The sequence below is a fragment of the Falco naumanni genome, chromosome 6 (genome assembly GCF_017639655.2).
Source record: "Falco naumanni isolate bFalNau1 chromosome 6, bFalNau1.pat, whole genome shotgun sequence".
In the NCBI taxonomy this organism is placed as follows: Eukaryota; Metazoa; Chordata; class Aves; order Falconiformes; family Falconidae; genus Falco; species Falco naumanni.
The window spans coordinates 511,722-529,295 of NC_054059.1; the positions used below are offsets into that span (position 1 = coordinate 511,722).

At 41.1% G+C, this 17,574-nt stretch overlaps 1 protein-coding gene across 8 annotated transcripts in view; it reads left to right on the forward strand.

Annotated features, from left to right (window-relative positions):
- Window positions 1-4,477: 4,477 nt before the first annotated feature.
- FBXL4 (F-box and leucine rich repeat protein 4) overlaps window positions 4,478-17,574 on the forward strand; it is a 71,858-nt gene continuing 58,761 nt past the window's right edge. For 3 of the 8 annotated variants that reach the window (XM_040597217.1, XM_040597222.1, XM_040597223.1), the window contains exons 1-3: window positions 7,758-10,092; window positions 10,478-10,646; window positions 11,452-12,041. In XM_040597217.1, coding sequence (XP_040453151.1) covers window positions 11,533-12,041 — 509 coding nt within the window. In that variant the 5' untranslated portion in view covers window positions 7,758-10,092; window positions 10,478-10,646; window positions 11,452-11,532. Of the gene's footprint in view, window positions 4,562-5,086; window positions 6,669-7,586; window positions 7,715-7,757; window positions 10,093-10,477; window positions 10,647-11,451; window positions 12,042-17,574 lie in introns of those variants that run through there. The other 5 variants (XM_040597220.1, XM_040597219.1, XM_040597218.1 and 2 more) reach the window with 5 other exon arrangements.

Consider the following 17,574-nt stretch of genomic DNA (forward strand, 5'->3'; position numbering starts at 1 on the left):
TTCAATTGAATGCAGTAACAAGCTGTGCAGTGTCAACAGAAAAGCTTAATAAGGTTGTATCTATCTCTGTCTCTTTAGATCCCTATATGAAGCCTATCGCTCATTAAAATTAGCATATTATCCTTACTGGATCCTACTGCTGCTGACAAAGGATTCTGATTTAAAACTTGTCTGGATAATCTTGCACAACAACCTCCTTGTATACAGTAGATTTTACTATCTCAGATTCCCTAATCCTCATTAAAAACCTCATGAAGACTTCAGTCAGCACATCCTTTTCAGGCTTTAGGATTATTGCTCATATTTCTGTGGAAAGACAAAAAGGAAAGAGGAAAGATTTTTAATCATGATATGTCCAGGTAATAGTGTATTTTGATGAATTAGGATTTTCTCGTTCTGTATGCTTTTTTCTTAAAGCCTAATTACATATCATGTGGAGTGCTTCCACAGTAAGGGCAGTCAGTGCTCAGCCATTCAAATGCTGAAGCTGTTATTGTTATAGAATTTGATAATGTATACTGGGTACTTCAGAGGAGACATGGCAAGACATCTCCTTTGCCCCAGTGAGTCTATAGTCTAAATTCTGTGTGACCTATCAAGAACCAGTGTCAAGTAGCAGACATACATATAAAATACTGCAGTAGTAATTGTGTATAAAATTTAAGCACATATTTGTACTATGTCATATTCTGCTCTTTATCTTTTAATAAAAATACAGGAAAATAAAGATAAAATACAGCAAATACAATTAACTATGCAGTATGGAATTTTCATCAAGCATAGCTGAGAGAGGATGCTACGCAAAATACTGTTACATGGGAAAAAAAGACCCACAGGGAATAAAAAATTTGCTCTGGAAAAAAAAAAGAGTTCAAGCTGACACAGAAACCAACAACTTGTTAGGCCTGGCTCTTGGAAACACCTACAAACATGTTTAAATTTACTCAGTGAGGAGTCTCATTGACTTAGTATACTTTCTTTTCCACTTCAAGGAATAGATGTAATTTCACATACCAAAAAGCAGAAAAGCCAGTCCAAGAGGCAGTGTGATTTTCCCATGCTGGGCTAATATCCTGGGATGCAGGGGAAGCCAGAGAGAACAATTCACACCAATGGCACTGGTGTTAGGCATATGCACTCAATGCTGCTTTGCAGTTAACACTTGGTTAAGTTTGTTGTATTAAAAATAACTCACTGATTTAAATTATTTCATTATTTTTTAGGGTTCAGTTTAAAACTTCAAAATACAAAGCTTTGCAAAGTGATAAAGTAATTCAGATCAGTTTCCTGCTGGGAACAGGAACTGATGACTTACAAGCCAGGTAGTTTTTTCATGATTTGTTTATTTACAAAACGTTTTCTCAACCCATAAGTTAGAAATCGCAACAGAGACCTCTTTTTTTTTTTTTTTTCCAAACTGAAGTGCTACCCTGTTCTCAGGAGGAGCTGTTTCCTAACTTTTTACCAAGTGCTCAGGTAAGCTTCACGGCTTGATCAGCAGATTCTTCATTCTCACTAAAAATCCCTTTGCTACATATGCTTTTTCAATGACCACCTTGCCTGGAAAAGTGGATCTGGACATTTTCTGGGAGTGCAGAACATAAAAGAGTCTTGGATCTCCAACCACCAAACACAACAGCTGATGTGGTGGAATCTCTACTACCTCCTACAGAAACTTTCCCTCTGGACATCTTTATCCATCGTCACAATGGTACCTTGTGGTGACAAGTGAGTTGAAGTACCTGACTGTGGATCCAAGACCCAGCCACAGTCTTGGGAGTCAAAAGTAATTTAAATGTCACTAGCCATACCACTCCCTTATGTGCCTTTGGTATAGACACAGACATAACTTAATCACATTTAACCATACCAGTTATATGGCCTTTCCACTCTTTATACCTAATTTTGAAATAACAATATTCCTACTGACTTCAGTACAATTTCCCCCTAATGGGCGAGCCATGGCACTATTTATCATGATGAGCAAAAGCTGAAGGAGAAGCAGGATGCTGTTAAGACATGAATTTGATGATTACAAAGTTTGATAAACACACAGAAAATAAGTCTCACTGTTATTTTACAAATAGGCTTCCTGTACTGTTCTACCAGTGTATTTCCTTTCAACACAGAGGACCATTTCTGGAACATACTCTATGCCTAGTTTTACTGCTGATGTGTATATAGAAATATGTATAAATTGTTTATGTGCCATAGCTCACTAAAAATTATCTGTCAGCTCCAGATGTGTATAACTGTTGAATAAAAATAGGTCATCAATTGATTTTTACAAAGGCTGTGGAATGACAATTTGACAGTAATTTGGAGCACATTTTGAATGCACATAGTTTGAATTTGAGACAGCAGCCCAGACAAAAAGGACACTGTCACTCAGCATCCTCTGTCCCCTTCAATAAACACTAGTCTGTAGTTTTAAAATGATACCTGCTGTTTGACAGCCTCTCTGTGAATAACAATTAAGTTGGTTCTGCAGTTTGTCTAGCTTGGTAAGGATGTATTCGTGCATTTGGTAAGGATGTGTTCGTGAAAGCCTGGGGATGATCTATGCTAAGTGGAGAGAGGTATACCTCCAAACATCAGTATCTTCTGTGTATCTTAGGCACCTGTCATAGGAGTGAATGGGATAGGCTGTATCACCTGAAGGTATACATCTCCCCATGAATTATAGAATAAGCCTAGCAGACTACATCAAACACGTAACTTTTAAAAAGCTAAATTTAAGTACAATGTATTTGTGATAATTCCAGCCTTTGTGAGCTGGCAGATGAGTGGCCTGAGAGAAAAACTTCTTGTATCCACCTATCTTCTGCACTGATGCAGAACTCAATCTCAATACAGTCTTAAAATAAACACAGAATAGAATAGGAATGATTTGGCCAAACATAGACCTCTGTACAGCTATGTCAACTAGTTGCCTGCTTTTTCTTTCAATCAATCAAATAGAATGTATCAAATAGAAATGGCAACTTTTATGCTTTTATGCTTTTATTCTTAGGTGATATATTTAATGCTAAAGTAGAAGCCTTAAATAATTTAGATAAATTGTGCCTTCCAAGTGTTCCCTTTCTCTTAATTTCATTTGGAAAGGGAGGATATGATATGTACAAAACCAAAAATGAAAACAATAACATAAACAAAATAAAACACAAAAACTCAGCTTCATACCTAACTTATTTTCTGACTCATCAAACTTACTGATAGTCTTATTTCCAGTTTGGGGTTTTTTGCATTATGAATTCAAATTTTGAGGTGGCCACTGCCTGGGAAGTTGACTGTTGAAAGCACTTCTATAAGCACTCTGTAACTAGCCCTGGCCTGTAGGACAGAAGTGAGGCTAAATGAAGAAAGGCACACTACTACACTGGCACTGGAACCTGAAGAGCCTACCTTCCTCTTCCGTAGAAGCAGTGCCTTAAAAGTTGGGCGTAAATTGTTACTTTAAAATGGTACAGTGCATCTTATGCATATAAAAAGCGTACCTATGTATGTGTATTTCTGCATGCACACACACATGTGCATGCAGGTATATGAATTGCCTATAAACTGGTCACCCTGGCATGCCTGCTTGTGGAAAGCAGGGCTGTGCAGTGGCCTGTCTGCCACTACAGCTGGCAACAGAGCAGCATTCTATCCTCAATTTATATATTAATATATATCATATAGATGTATAGAATTTATATTAAAGCATTATACAAATAGTACCTTAGATAGCAAGTATTTTCAATATTTTATGGATTTTTATATTTATTTCTTGACCACCTGGTTGAAATCTGCATTTTCTACCACAACTGAATGGCCCCAGGTGCCGCCCAGCACGGAGCGCGCTGGAGCAGTGAGAAGCCTCGAGGGGCCGGTGGTAATTTCGGTGATCCTTGCAGGAGCTGGAATCGGAAGCAGAGGCTGAAAGCATAAATGCCTGGGCATGCATACCAAATTAAAGGATATTGCGGCAAACCATGACACTTCCTTTGCAATATGGCAGTTAGGGACCCAAGAGGCAGTGCAATTTTCTGGAGCAAGTGCTCATTAAGATCAATTAAAATCAGGGCAGCCCTTATGACATGCCGGGGACTAGGAAGCATGACCCGGCTGGGCTGGGGCTAGGGCTGGGACTAGGGTGATAGTTCATAAGTCTTTGGGAGAGACCAGGCCGGGGCTTGCCAAGGGCAGGCGGGCTTCCAGAGGAGGTCGCAGCGCGCGCCTCGCCGCAGCCCTTCGCAGCCGCAGAGGTAGAACGACAACAGGCCGAGTGGAGCGAATCACAAACGGTAACGCAGCAGTGACCCCCCGCCGCCCTGCGCTTCACTCTGCGGTTAACACGCGGCCGGGGTGGCCAGGCCGGGCCGGGCCGAGCCCAGCGCTCCCGTCGAGGGGTACCCGCCGCCCGCCACGGCTGCAACGTCCCGCCCCGCGCTCAGGCGCGGGCACGCGCAGCCCGCGGCCCCGCCCTCACGGCGCCCCGCCCTCGCGGCCGTGCGGGGCTTCCGGCGGCTCCTGGCGCGGCGGCGGCGCGCGGCCCGGGCTGCTCCGCCCTCCGGACGGGGTAGGGTGGCGGCTCCGCTCGGGCGGGGGGGCCGCGCTGCCTACCGGGGCCCCTCCCTTCGGGATGCACCCGCGGGAGGGGGTCGCCTCAGTGGGGCTGCAGGTGCCGGGTTCCCCCCTCGGCGTCCCTGCCTGGCCTGGCAGCGGCGCCGGGCCCGGGAGCAGCCCGGTGCAGTTGCCGGTGCCGCGCGGCCGGCTGTGCGTGCCCACCCGCTCGGCGGAGGCGGGGGCCGGACCTTGCCCCGGCGGTGGTTGGCGGGCCCGGGGCGGGCTCCTGTGTGCGCCTCGGGGACGGAACCCGGAGGGCAGCGCCGACACCGGGCAGCGCCGACGGCCTCAGGCTGGGGGTGCCGCACTGGTGCCCGCGGGCCTGGGCTAGACCTGCCCGGGGGAAGGGCCTTGCCGGCGGAGGGCGTGTGGGCTCGGGGGGGTGCGAAACCCCGGGGTGGGGGGGGGGGGAGGAGGCGGAGCGCGGCGGGAGGGGCGGCCCCGGGAGCGGGGGAGTGGTGCCAGCCCGCGGCGGGCGCGCCCAGGGTGCCGGCTGCCGCGCCGTCCCTCTTCCGTCACACCAGTTACACCGTGTTGCCCCGTTGCCCCCTCGTAGCGCGGCAGGACGGGCCGCGGCGTAGCTGGGGTGTTTAATCCCCCGCGTTGCGGTGCGCGCCCGGGGGTGCCGCCAGTCCCGCGCAGCGGTACCTGCGCGCTGTCTGCGCGGGCGGCGGGCGGCAGCTGCGGGCCTGGCCGCGGTGAGGGGAGGAGGCAGCCGGTGAGTGCCGCACGGGGTATGGCTGCCTGGAGAGGTAGTGCGACTTCTGAAGAGAAGAATGAGAAGACGAATGCACTTGCACTGCATATTGAAAGTAGTATTGAATGGGGATATTTAATTTTTTTATGATTATGATTGTTGGTGTGAGGAGGAGAGTTTCCCCGTAGCTGGAAGCACAGCTGGTCAGAATGACATGCTTTAGTGTTGGTAACTGTAGGCTTTGTGTAGAACTAGTCATTTTTAAAAGGGCCTACCTGGTGATTTACCCATATTGATAAAAAAATTTCTGTTGTGTGTGAAGACAACCCCCACAAGCCAGGGCGGTGACCTGGAGCGTGTAATAGATGCCTAAGGAACTTCTGTCTCCATTGTACGCCGATGCTAAACCACACGATGAGTTTGGTCCTAGCAGGCAGGAGCAAGCAGTCAGTGAAGGAACCTGAAATTCTTGGGGTTTGCATGTTTTGATGCTCATGCCAGCAACACAAGTGAGATTTTTAAAAAGATAGAATTGTCATTATGTTCCAGGTTTTTTTCAAACTGATAATTTCCAAGTTGCAAATGTGTAAAATGGCTGTTTTAGTGCGAGAACACATTACAGGAAGAGACACAGCAAGTGGGGCCTGAATTTAAAGTATGCTGTAAGACCTTACTAATTTTTAATTAATATTAGCCTCTGTTTTCAGCAAGTTGAGTGTAGATGTTGGTATAATTAGGTAATTAATAGTGAGAGATGCTAACCTGTGGTAAAAATACTCTGGTTTAGCCTGTAACGAAAGGATCCAGTATTCCCTCTGTGCATTAATGTACAAAGATAAGTTTAAGAGATTTCCTATTTACCATCTTATTTAAGACACGTATATTATATTGCATTAATCTTTCTTCAGAGATAGTACAATCAAATGTTTTTGTCATTTATACATTCTTTGTAATTTGTCAATGTTGATGTTTCTTTTATAGTCAAATGAGAGAAAAGTCTGCACAGTACTCCCAAGTGTGAGATAAGCAAAGCTGGTATAAAGAGGAATTACTACCTCTCCGGCTTTAAAAATCAAACTGGTGTACACATGACTTGTATACAGACAGCCTTTGCCTCTCTTGAAGTAGTATGAACTCTTCGTTTAACACATGCTTTGCCAGGGACAGCTCAGGGATTAAATATGCCGTCTTTCATTTTTTTCTTTGCCTAATATTTGTTACTTTTTATGTTTTTACATGCATCCTTCACCTGTAGCCCCTCCAAATCCCCAGTATTTTTCTGTGTATTTCCCACCGTTTCTCAGCACTCTGGTTGGTGAATAACTGTGTCACTGTCTTGTTTCTGCTCTCATGGGATGGAATTGTAAGTACTAGAGAGCTGCATTTGCAAAAACAACCAAAATGAATAGGTAAAATAATCATTAACAAGATGCATTGCTTGGAAGCTGAAAAACAGATTTCTGTACATAAAGTCCCTGTAAAAAGAGGCAAAATAAACTGAAGAGTTCCAGGGGTTTTGAATGCTTTAGTTTAATTAATGCCTCTTCCCATAAAGTCTGTCCAGAAAGCATAGGACATTTTCCTTTATCAAGGTTTGTTGTGTTGGAAAGAAGGAAATGGTGAATTACAGTCTTAGAAGACTTCATGCTATACGTACAGAAAGGGAAGAACGCTTAATCATAATAGAAAAAGGGAATTTGTATAATTGAGATAGCTGTCAATTAAATAATGGACTGAATATGAGAGATTATAAATAATGTGTTGGGCTCTAATGTATTTTGAAAGAAAGTAGCATATCTCTCTCTGTCTCTTACAAAAGTTTTATTCCAGGTCTAGTCCAGTCTGGTTCTCTGAAGTCCTGTCTGTCTTGTAAAAGCAGAGTTAGCATTTCCATGGCTCTTTGAGCTGGTCTGACTTGGGGCTCTTGTAGTTTCATTGCATCCTTGAGCCAGACTTCATGGTGTCTGGCAGTGATTTGGTTTGGGGTGATGAACAGACTGAAAACTACGCTTGCTTGCAGCAGTGGTTGGTGTCTGGCTGGATGAGTCCCAGGACTCATCTGGCTCCCCAGCAGTGCTAGCTTGAGAGGTGGCTGTGAGACAGAGAGAGATGGGTCTGTGTGGGTCATGAGGTGGGGTGGGGACACAGCTCAGGCAGCCCCCAGAGAGGCTGGGGATGGGATTCAGCCTGGAAGTGCAAAATGGGCATGTAGGCATAGGGCAGCACCTCACAACATCACTGTATGTTCATAGCATATTGCTTTTTGTTTCTAAACAAACAGTTAACGCCATCTGTGGTGGTCGCTGAAGATCCTGGTGTTAGCACCGTATTAGTCCATTTAATGATATCTGGACAGAAAAAAAATTGTTATATGAAAGAAAGGCTGCTGCCTGGGAGGAGGACAATAAGGTAAAGTTTTAAAGAAACCTTTATTAAGCTTCAGATTGGCATAATTATGCCTGTACAAAAGAAAATGAATAATATACAACAGGCCAAACGTGGTGGCAGAGATTGGAAGGTATAGTTGCATAGGCTTATATATATAGTTGCAAGTTGCATAGAATCTCTTAAAAATAATTCAGCAGTTTGTGGGAAGGAGGAGTTTTCCACGTAAAGTTCACATTACATGAACAACTGCGCTCCAGAGGTGTTTATCATGATGCTTTGCATAGGCCTGAGTCTGCCTTTTTCCTTTTTTTAACTTAAAAAAAAAAAAAAAAGTCAAATCCTTTTAGTTGGAAATCAGCTTGACCTGTAGTAGTTCCTGAAAAAAATCTCTCTATATGATCTGGCCCTGCTGATCTGTGTTTAATGTAGTTCTTTCAGTAGCTTATTATCCTTTAACCTCCTGAGCAATTTTTCATTGGTCTTTTAACTTCACACAATTCTTAATGCTTCTTCTAAAATGCTAAGAGTTACTATTTGTTTTGTAGTCCTAATGCTTATTTATCCTTCTTTTATAATAGTTTCGTTTCCTCATACTTGTTATAAACTACTAAATCCTATGTTTAACTCTTTAAAATTAATTTACCTCCACTTGTATTATTGAGACTAATACATTTTTAGGAAAACTGTATGCTCTTCCCTGTTTCTTCCTGTTTACTTTTGAGCCTGTTTACCAATGGCAGCCAAAAATGACAAAGTGCCATCAGTGTTGGGGATACCAGTTTTTTGCAGTCTTTATGAATCATCAAGTCGGTAGAGGGGGAATGACCCACATTAACGTTTCTGCTAACTTGAAATCATGCAGCAGATTTTCCATTATCTGCTTTGTTGGACCTGACTTAAACTGGGCAGCTAGCTGATGTACAGCTCTGAACTGAGCAGCAGTTATGCTGCACTTTGACAAGCTGATTTTTACAACAGTGCTGTAAGAGCTCTGGGCTGTGGCCAGAGGAAGCCTGGAGTTTGCAGTGCAGATAGGAAGTTGTGTAGGATGCCTGTGTGAAATAAGTGATTCGCACCTGATCTTGAAGTGCCCCAGCTGAATGACTCTTAAAATTGAGCTCTGTAAAGCCAGAATTTCCATGGAGCAGCCTTCAAACTGTGTTAATTGGTGAAATTTTGAGATAGAAGCTGGTGTATATGCTGGTCTATGTGTAATGCCAGGGCTTGACAGCAGAGTAAGCTTGTTGGGGTTTAATGTTTGTTGGCATATTCTCTAAATAGATTTTTCTTTTTAAGAGGGAAAAATCCAGAAGGAGAATGTATTGGCAATCTTCACTTGCAATTTACAGCAACTCTATGCTGAAAAGATAAAAAAACAGTTTTCAGTTTGGAGTTGTTTCTTTTGGGTCTTTTGGGTGGGTTTTTCTTAAGGAGGAGAGATTGGGGGTTGTGCTGTTTTTTCCACAGTGCCTTTTCTAAAAGGTGGTTCTACAGGATGTTTGGGGGAAATGTGACATTATTGGGTTTTGGCATTCCAGGAGAGCTTGAAGCGAATCCAACATATCTTCTTATGCATTCCCTCCTGCATGGAATGTCAGGAGTAATTTATGTTGTTGACAGCTATGTCAACGTGAAACTGAATGAAGGACAGGAACTGAACAAGGAGCTAATAATAGAAGAGGCAAGAAAGTGAGAAGTGAACACTTCTTCAGTAAACTTTCTTGCTGTCACGAGTGAGAGGGTCAAATAGTGCAGCCTGTCCTTATCTGTTACCACAAGCGCTGCCTTGTTGGCAGTGTTCAAGTGAGAGCGAGCGGTTTGTACAAGCACTTTGTGACTATGGGAAACAAGCAGTTTGTCCAAGAAATGTGCACAGTGGATTTATATAGAGGCATACAAAAGTCACTTTGATTCGTCTCTATTTGTTTAATTTTTGGCCCTACTCTAAGCTTATGCTTCCAAAAACTCTATATGAAGTGTGGTCTTACTTGTACCCATTGCAGACATTAAATATGTGGTTTGTCTGCCAAGCAATGTGAGGCATCGTTAGTTGTCGTTTGATGCGTGTTCTGCAATAGAAGTTGCCTCTGTTGGTTCAGTGATTACCACAGTATGTACCCTGTGATAAACTAACTGGCAATTCCAGTACAGGCTGCTGAAGAAACATGTATTCTATTCTGAGACATGCTTAGTCATCCCTGTTTTGGCCTCTATTGGGTTACGGGCATTACTCCATACTCTTTCCTAGTAAAGCTGGTGAGCAAGTTAATCAGAAGGCCAGTTGGTGAGAAACAGTTTGTGATACTGGAGGATGTGAATTCTGGAGTGCAGTGTTATTGCCCAAGTGTGTTGTGTACTGCTGGCAGAAATCAGAGAGTATGTTCCATGTTTTTCTGTGTGTAAGTAAATCTAATGGTTTATATCATGCAGGTACAGACCAGCTGATCAATATGGGACAAGCATATGTAAGAGGATCTTTATTAGTAGGGAATATGATACAGCGCTTGTGTGCTGAAGACAGCATTCAGCTGTAAATATTTCTTCGTTGTAAATAGAAAACTTTAGTAAAGAGGCTTACTTTTACCTTGGCTTTTTCTAATTGTTAAACCTGCTTGCTTGTTTGTTTTACTTCTGATGTGATGTAGAGTGTTTAAAACACATCAATATCCTTAATTATTAGTATGTTTTGTGTTTATTTTTTAGATGGCCTGGCAGTATTGCAGATCTAGTACATTTTGTGTTTAACTGAATTGTTACATAAATGAAAATATTTTCTCTTATTAGAAGGAAAATGCTTTCTGTGGGGACTTCTGCTTCTGATGCCCAGGACTCTTTTGAAGACTTACTCTGTTGCTTGACTTGAAGGTGATGTTGTTAATGAATTCTGAGCATCCTTCAGGAGGCTGGTGACCCCTCTAGCATTGGTGAATGCTGTCATGAACAACTTAAAGGGGTAATGACTGTATTTTTGTGAGTCTGTTTCAGGCTAGTGCCCTGATACAGGAAGCCATGGGTTAAGTTTTTGGTCTAGATCAACTGCCCCAACTCTTTCTTCTCACTCTTAGAAAAAAAATTCACAAATTATGGGAACAAATTATAGGGAACAATTTGCTGGAGTAGCTGTCCAACTTTCTATATGAGCTGTCTTAGAAGGGTGCTTTTGCTCTCCAGTTTGTAGGATGATATAGATATACTTGAGCTAGCTTTAGATTAAATAAATTGGGTCTGGGAGCAGTCTTACTGCAAAATACAAAGCAGTGAAGTAACTTAGGTTTTGTTGAGCTGTATACTGCTGCAGCGTTACTAGGTACCAGAGTACTTTGTTTTAAAGTCAGTTCTAGTTTAACTATTTCAAAATGAAACTACAGATAATTTTAGCTGTACCTTCAGATACTCTTCTACAGTTATTTACTACAAGGGCCACATTTCATTTCATACTTTATTTTGTTTCCATAAGTCAGTGCAAGATTTTTTCTTTTAATAAATCCCTGAAAATAATGCTGAATTTAACCGTTAGTCTTTTTGGTGCTCGAGGGCTAGTTTTGGCTAATGTTTCTTCTTAGTCTTCTCTGTTTTGAACACAGTAAATGGGAAGCCACACTTAGTAGCCTCCAACTAAATGTCTTAAAATAAAATATAACAGTTCATTAATTTTTTAGTAGCAGTATTTTTTGTTTAAGAGGATATTTGAAAGAGTACAGTTTGCCTTCTAAGAATGTTTTATCTGCTCACTATGTTTATTCATTCTGTTTTATCAGCTCCTTTCCAAAACACCACAAGCAGTTAATGCACCTTATAAAGGACTCATGACCTTTCACATCTTCCTAAGTCATATCTAGATGTCACCAGTGTTTCCCATGTTAACAGTTCTGAGCATGTTTTACTACATGTGCCTTCGGCGCCGAGCTAGGACAGCAACAAGAGGAGAAATGAACAGCCGGAGGGCTATTGAATCAAACACCCGAGCCTTACCTATCAATGTTGAAATAGTTCAGTATGCCAAAGAAGTGTTGGATTTCAGCTCACACTATGGTAGTGAAAACAGCATGTCGTATACCATGTGGAATTTAGCAGGTATTCCAAATGTGTACCCTAGTTCCGGTGACTTTACTCAGACTGCTGTCTTTCGAACTTATGGGACCTGGTGGGATCGTTGCCCTAGCGCTCGGCTGCCGTTCAAGAGGACACCACCCACCTTCTGTAGTCAGGACTACGTGGAACTCGCTTTTGAGGAACCAGTTTATCCCACTGCGGTGCACATTCTGGAAACTTATCATCCTGGAGCTGTAGTCAGGATTTTGGCATGTTCTGCAAATCCTTACTCACAAAATCCACCAGCTGAAGTAAGGTAATTATTTTTTTTCTCCTTTATGCTTTCCTAAGAGACATTAAATGCTACAAATAATGCTGATTAGCAAACTTCCTACTATGTCTCTGTTTTGTATCTGACCCACTACCATTTTATTTCTGCATGTTTTTAAAACTGTGGTGACGTGGTTTAATTGCAACTTCAGAGATGTGGATTTTTTTGTAGGAATTAATGTAGATCCTAATATCAGATCTAATTTATATAATGACAGTTTCTGTGTTGGAAATCATATGAGCAGTAATTGTTATGTATGTACAGAAATCACTTTTGAAATGGCAGTTCTGTTTCTCCAATAAGAAAAGCAAGTTGTGTAGAAGAGGTTGAGGATTCACAGTTACTGTATCATCCTGCTTCATGTAGCCATAAACTCTTTCTTCTCTCTGTATGCTTTAGGTTGTATGTATAGTACAATCAGACACTATAACTATTCATATGGAAATGAGGCCAAAAACAGAAGCACAGAACAGTTGGACAAAAGGTGATGCCATTTGTCTGATCTTTGTTTTTGGTCTGATCAAAGGGTGTGAGCTGCACTTCATTTTTACATTTGCTTTATAGACTAAAAGAAGCTGATTTGATCCTGTTGGTTTTCCTTATAGTAAGAACTCCTGATGAAATTCCAGCTTGGGGGGGGGGGGGGCAGGGCAGGAAGATAGGGACCTGGGGAATAGTAAGATAATTAAGAAAACCACTGTGTATGAGGTATGAAGCTCTTAGTGAGGAGGAAATAGAAACAGAGAAGGAGAAAGAGCAGGTAAAAGCACATAATGGGGGAAAAACATAAGAAAAAGCTATCAGTATATGCAATCAAAGTATTCCCTATATGTCAAAAAGAGATGAAATAGTAACAAACCCATAAAGGAAGAAGAACTGATAAAAGATGACTTAAAATGCATCCTGTAGAAAAATAATATGCCAACAAATACTGTATTATTTTAAAACACGCACTTTGGCGGTATAAGCAGCGTTAGTTTGGATGCTGCATGTTTTTTGCCTGACCTGCCTGTTACAGATAGCTAAAAAGCATACTTTTAGGTCTCTAACTTAATATCCCGTGCTTCCTAACACTAGGCCATTGATGTTTATGCAAAACCCCATAGAAAATCTAGTGTCATGTTATATAATCAAATTTCCCAGTTAATGTTTTGTGGGATTCTGTCATCTACTGTTGTTTAGTGCAGCTGTTTGTTTTACAGCTCTCTAATGAGTGTATACTGTATAGCTCTAAAGTAAACATCCACATTCAAGGAACGGTGATAGATCAAACAATAATAGGCTGCGGAACTTAAGCAGGAGTGTGTTTGGCACTGTAATATGAACTTATTTATAGGATGATCTGTGGTGAAGGCAGCTTTTGAAACTTTTGACCTCTAGAACCTAATGTGAGATGACTTTTGGGCAATTACTCTGAACTTTCACTTTATTTTTTTATTTTATGACGTAAATTTTACTTTTTTATTTTATGATGTAGCACAGATTTATGTAGAGATTATTTCTGTAACTGTTGATAAGGTTGCATTAGACTAATAATAGTGTGCTGCAGTGTAATACAAAGATAATTTGGAGTAATAAGCTAATGCTATATTTTATAAGAATGTATGGTTAGGTTTTGGTTCTTAAAACAATATGGGGTTTTTTAGTTTTGTGTAAATACTAAGGAGTGTTGAAGGAAAGCTCAAGAAATGTTAGCTGAAGGAGCTACTTATTAAGGTGCACTAAAAAAAGGGAAAAATTGTCTGGAGAGCTAAAAGAAAATGGAAGTGAAAATACTAATATAGAATTTTGAGATGTGCTTTATGACTGTGCTTGGGGTGTGGTTAGAGTGAGAGCTCAGACTTCCCCTTCATAAAAAAGGATGACGTTCCTATGGGACCCTACTTTTTAATTTGTAGGCAGGTGAATCTTCTGTTCTGCCTACCTAGGTTAACAATGTTTTTGTTTAGAAAGTTTTCTCAGTGAGCCTCAGAACCAATTGCCTGTGCTGCATCTTCAGTATTTGCCAGTCTTGATGATAGAGAAGTTTTAGAGGGACTTCGTTTTTTCTTTTGGCTTACGTTCCCTCAGCCAGATTTGTCCGTTCAGAGCTGCACATATGGTTTGTCTCCGTTCTTCTGAAAGAGACAAACATGTTACACGTGGTGTCTTGAAGGGAAGATGAAGGAACTGTTTCTCCACATGAGGTGTGCAGCTTTTTTTTTTCTCTGTTCCTTTGCTCACCTTTATGAGGGAAATATAAAGAGTTGCAAGAACACAGCCTCTTTTCTGCTTCAGTTCTTGGTCCCTTGTTTTCACTTACAAAAATTATCTGAGATGTCAACTAAGAATTATTTTTTTGAAGGTGGAATGCTGCTGATAATCTTAGGTGATTCTGTGTTTAACTGATGTTTTGGACCTGAACTGTCATACAATTTTCTTCTGTTAAAAAAGGCCATGGCTCAGTTACTCAAAGGGCACTGAGAACCTTGTTTTCCTTTTCTATTTTGATGCTCAAGTTTAAATCACCTTATTACCTAAAATCCTTAAAGTGCTGCTTTATTTTATCTGCTGACTCTGGAACTGTTTCTTTCTGAACACCAGTGAAAAAGGGCAGGTCATTAGAAAGGTTCCTTTTCACCAGTTCTGACTTTGATATAAAAAGAAGGCCAAATTAATGGTGGAGTCGAAACTGTTGGGAGAAAGTCTGTTGAGACTTGTTTAAATGTTATGCTTAGTGGATTATACTTGTCCAGCTGAGTAATCTTTTTTCACTTTGTTTAGTATTTAAAACATGGGCTCATCCAAAACCACTGTGTGCAAAAGCTTCTAACCTACAAGAGGCTCTGTAAGGACTTGGTGTATTGCAGTCCTTGATGAAGAGGACTTTATATATTCTTGAAAAATGGCTATAGCCCACATATTTGGCCAATGTGTTGCTAAGTTGCACACTTCATGCTTCACTTGCATGAAAGAATGACTTATGCAGGTGTTCAGAAAAAGGTCTGTAGCCATGTTCCTCTATTACTGGTGCATTGAATATTGCTATCAGTTACAGCTTTGTGTGACACTATCTCAGATCAGCTTTATTTAGAGGGCTTTTAGAGCTGGGGTCGGCTCCTCATGGAATGGGAATAAGCATTTATTTTTCAGAATGGAATGTAATTGTTCTTTAATGATTCTAATGCTTAAAACATGACAGTTAATTTGAAGTTTTTTCATTATGGTTTAGCCAGCTTTCAGCAATTTGAGGATTCTCTGTCCTCTCATATATTTTGCTGCTTTAAACACAGAAGACACTACATTGCTCTCTTCTGCATAAAACAATTTTTAAAACCATAAATGTCAGAGAAACTGCTGTCTTTACACACGGAGACCTTTTATGCTTTTCATTAGTGCCGCTCACACCTTGGCTGGTGAGAACTGTTTGGTAATTTCTTAAATCTATACTAACATATGTTAGTATCCATGTACAAATTTGTTACATGAATTATCTGAGTGCAGAAAATCCAAACAAAAATTAATAATTAGAGATAATGGGAACATCGTAGCCTATAGTTTCTGGGTTTATGTGGTGAAGAAATACCTCCCTTTTTTGTGTTGTGTTGTGCTGGGGTTATTATACTGGTGTAGCCTTGATTTTTGACTGTTGTGCACATTCTGTGTACTTAAGAGTTTGGTGAGAACGATGAGTCCCTCTTCAGTCAGTGGAAGAGGCAGAGTTTTGCACAGGTGTGATGAGGGCACTGCTTGTGGTAGTGATGTGAGCTGAACCCAACCAAGACAATTTTCTTTGTTTCTCCTAGTGTATTAGATTGAAGAATAAGATATAGCTAGCTCCTGTGATGGGGAAAATGTTTTCTTTCCTGTTTCTTTTTCCTCCTCATTTAACCAGAAGGCTTACTATTGGTGATTCCCTAATGGCTTCTTTAGTGCTTAGCCCTTTTGAAACATTTTGATGCACCTAATAGTTAGCTGCTGTCAGACAGGAAGTGTTTCTGTGTGTTTAAATGGGAGCTTTCAAGTAAAAAATAATTTTCCAGAAGTGTTTCAACTTTTTCCTTTAACAAAAATAACTCTGTGTTTTAGATTTGGTATATAAAAGAAAAAAATTCGTCCATGTTCTTCTGTCATGGTCTTTTTTTAACTTAATTTGACAGTTTCTCTTATCTCATGTACGTTACAGTGACACCACTTGTGCTTTTTTTAAAAGCTCAAAACCAGAGATTCCTAACTAGTTTGGGATGTGTGCCCATACTTGGGTGATGTTTCACAGCATATAACCTTACTGCAGTGGAATGATTGCTTCATTAGTGGGTTGGAGATTGTTTTGGGATTATTTTTTTCTTATTTTCTGTAGATAAAGTGTAATACTGGTTAGGTGATTTATCACAGGTGAGATAGCATGGTTATTTGACTGGGAGCAGTTCCATTCTGCTTTGTGTGTTCCCACCATTTATTGCTATTTAATTTAATTTCTCCATGTTGTTTAGAATTTTGCTAGATGCTCTTTTGAGCAAAATTCCGAGTTTGATTTGTAGATGAACGGCTTGGCTCAATATTTCCCAACATAGCTGTGTTTGCTGGATGCAAAGCCTTTCTCTTTCTGAAGGTCTTGAATCCTGTAGAGGCAGAAGCGCTGCAGCCAGAGGAACAGGCTAAGGAAGATGGGCAAAGTAAAAGGCTCCCTCTCCTTCCATTGGGAAGTTCATTGTATTTAGGCAGTACAATGCCAATGCGGGTGGGAATTGTGCAGATTTGTTTGCTGGCAGCCAGGATGGGGATCAAAAGTTTGATGAAAAAAAAATCCCCCCTTCTGATAGAGAGAATGAAACCAGAAAGGCAGTATACTGAATGTAAATATTGTGAGTCTGTTGCTTATAGAGCAGCATTTAGATGGTTCTTTCACTTTACCTTTTGTTCTCTGTGAATCTCAGAGGAAGGCACCCAAAACACTGCTGATACCATCAACACATTAGAGTGTGATAAGGGACCTTCAGGGCTGTATCTCACCTATGTGTAACACACAACTTGAATTCTACTATTTGCATCCTTACTTACAACTTGCTTTGACATCTGCAGGGGAACAGCTCTTTCTCGTCCAGATGACTGTCATAAAAGAATGAATTGTGGGTTCATGTGGGACAGTCATTTCTGAGAAACCCATAAAAAGTTCATGTGGATAACAGGACAGTTATTTGAAATATCTTTTGTTATTTAAAATGCCCTGAGCATTCTTGGGAGTCCCGTCTGCTCTCTCTGGTATTCCAGAATTGAACTCTCAAAGTAGAAATGAAAATCTGCTGCGTATTCCCCCATAGTAATTAGACTGCTGTGAACTCTGCTTATCACCTAGAACAGAATGGTTCCAATACTGGTCTCATGATCGGTCTTCCTTGCCTTTTGTATTTATGAACTTAACATCTGTGGCCAGGGGTGCACTTTGCAGGTTATGTTGAACATAGTGGGCTAAAGCATCCCTGGCATGTTAGCAGGTAAGAGATGTTTTCTTGTAGCCTAAAGATTATTTACTGAGCAC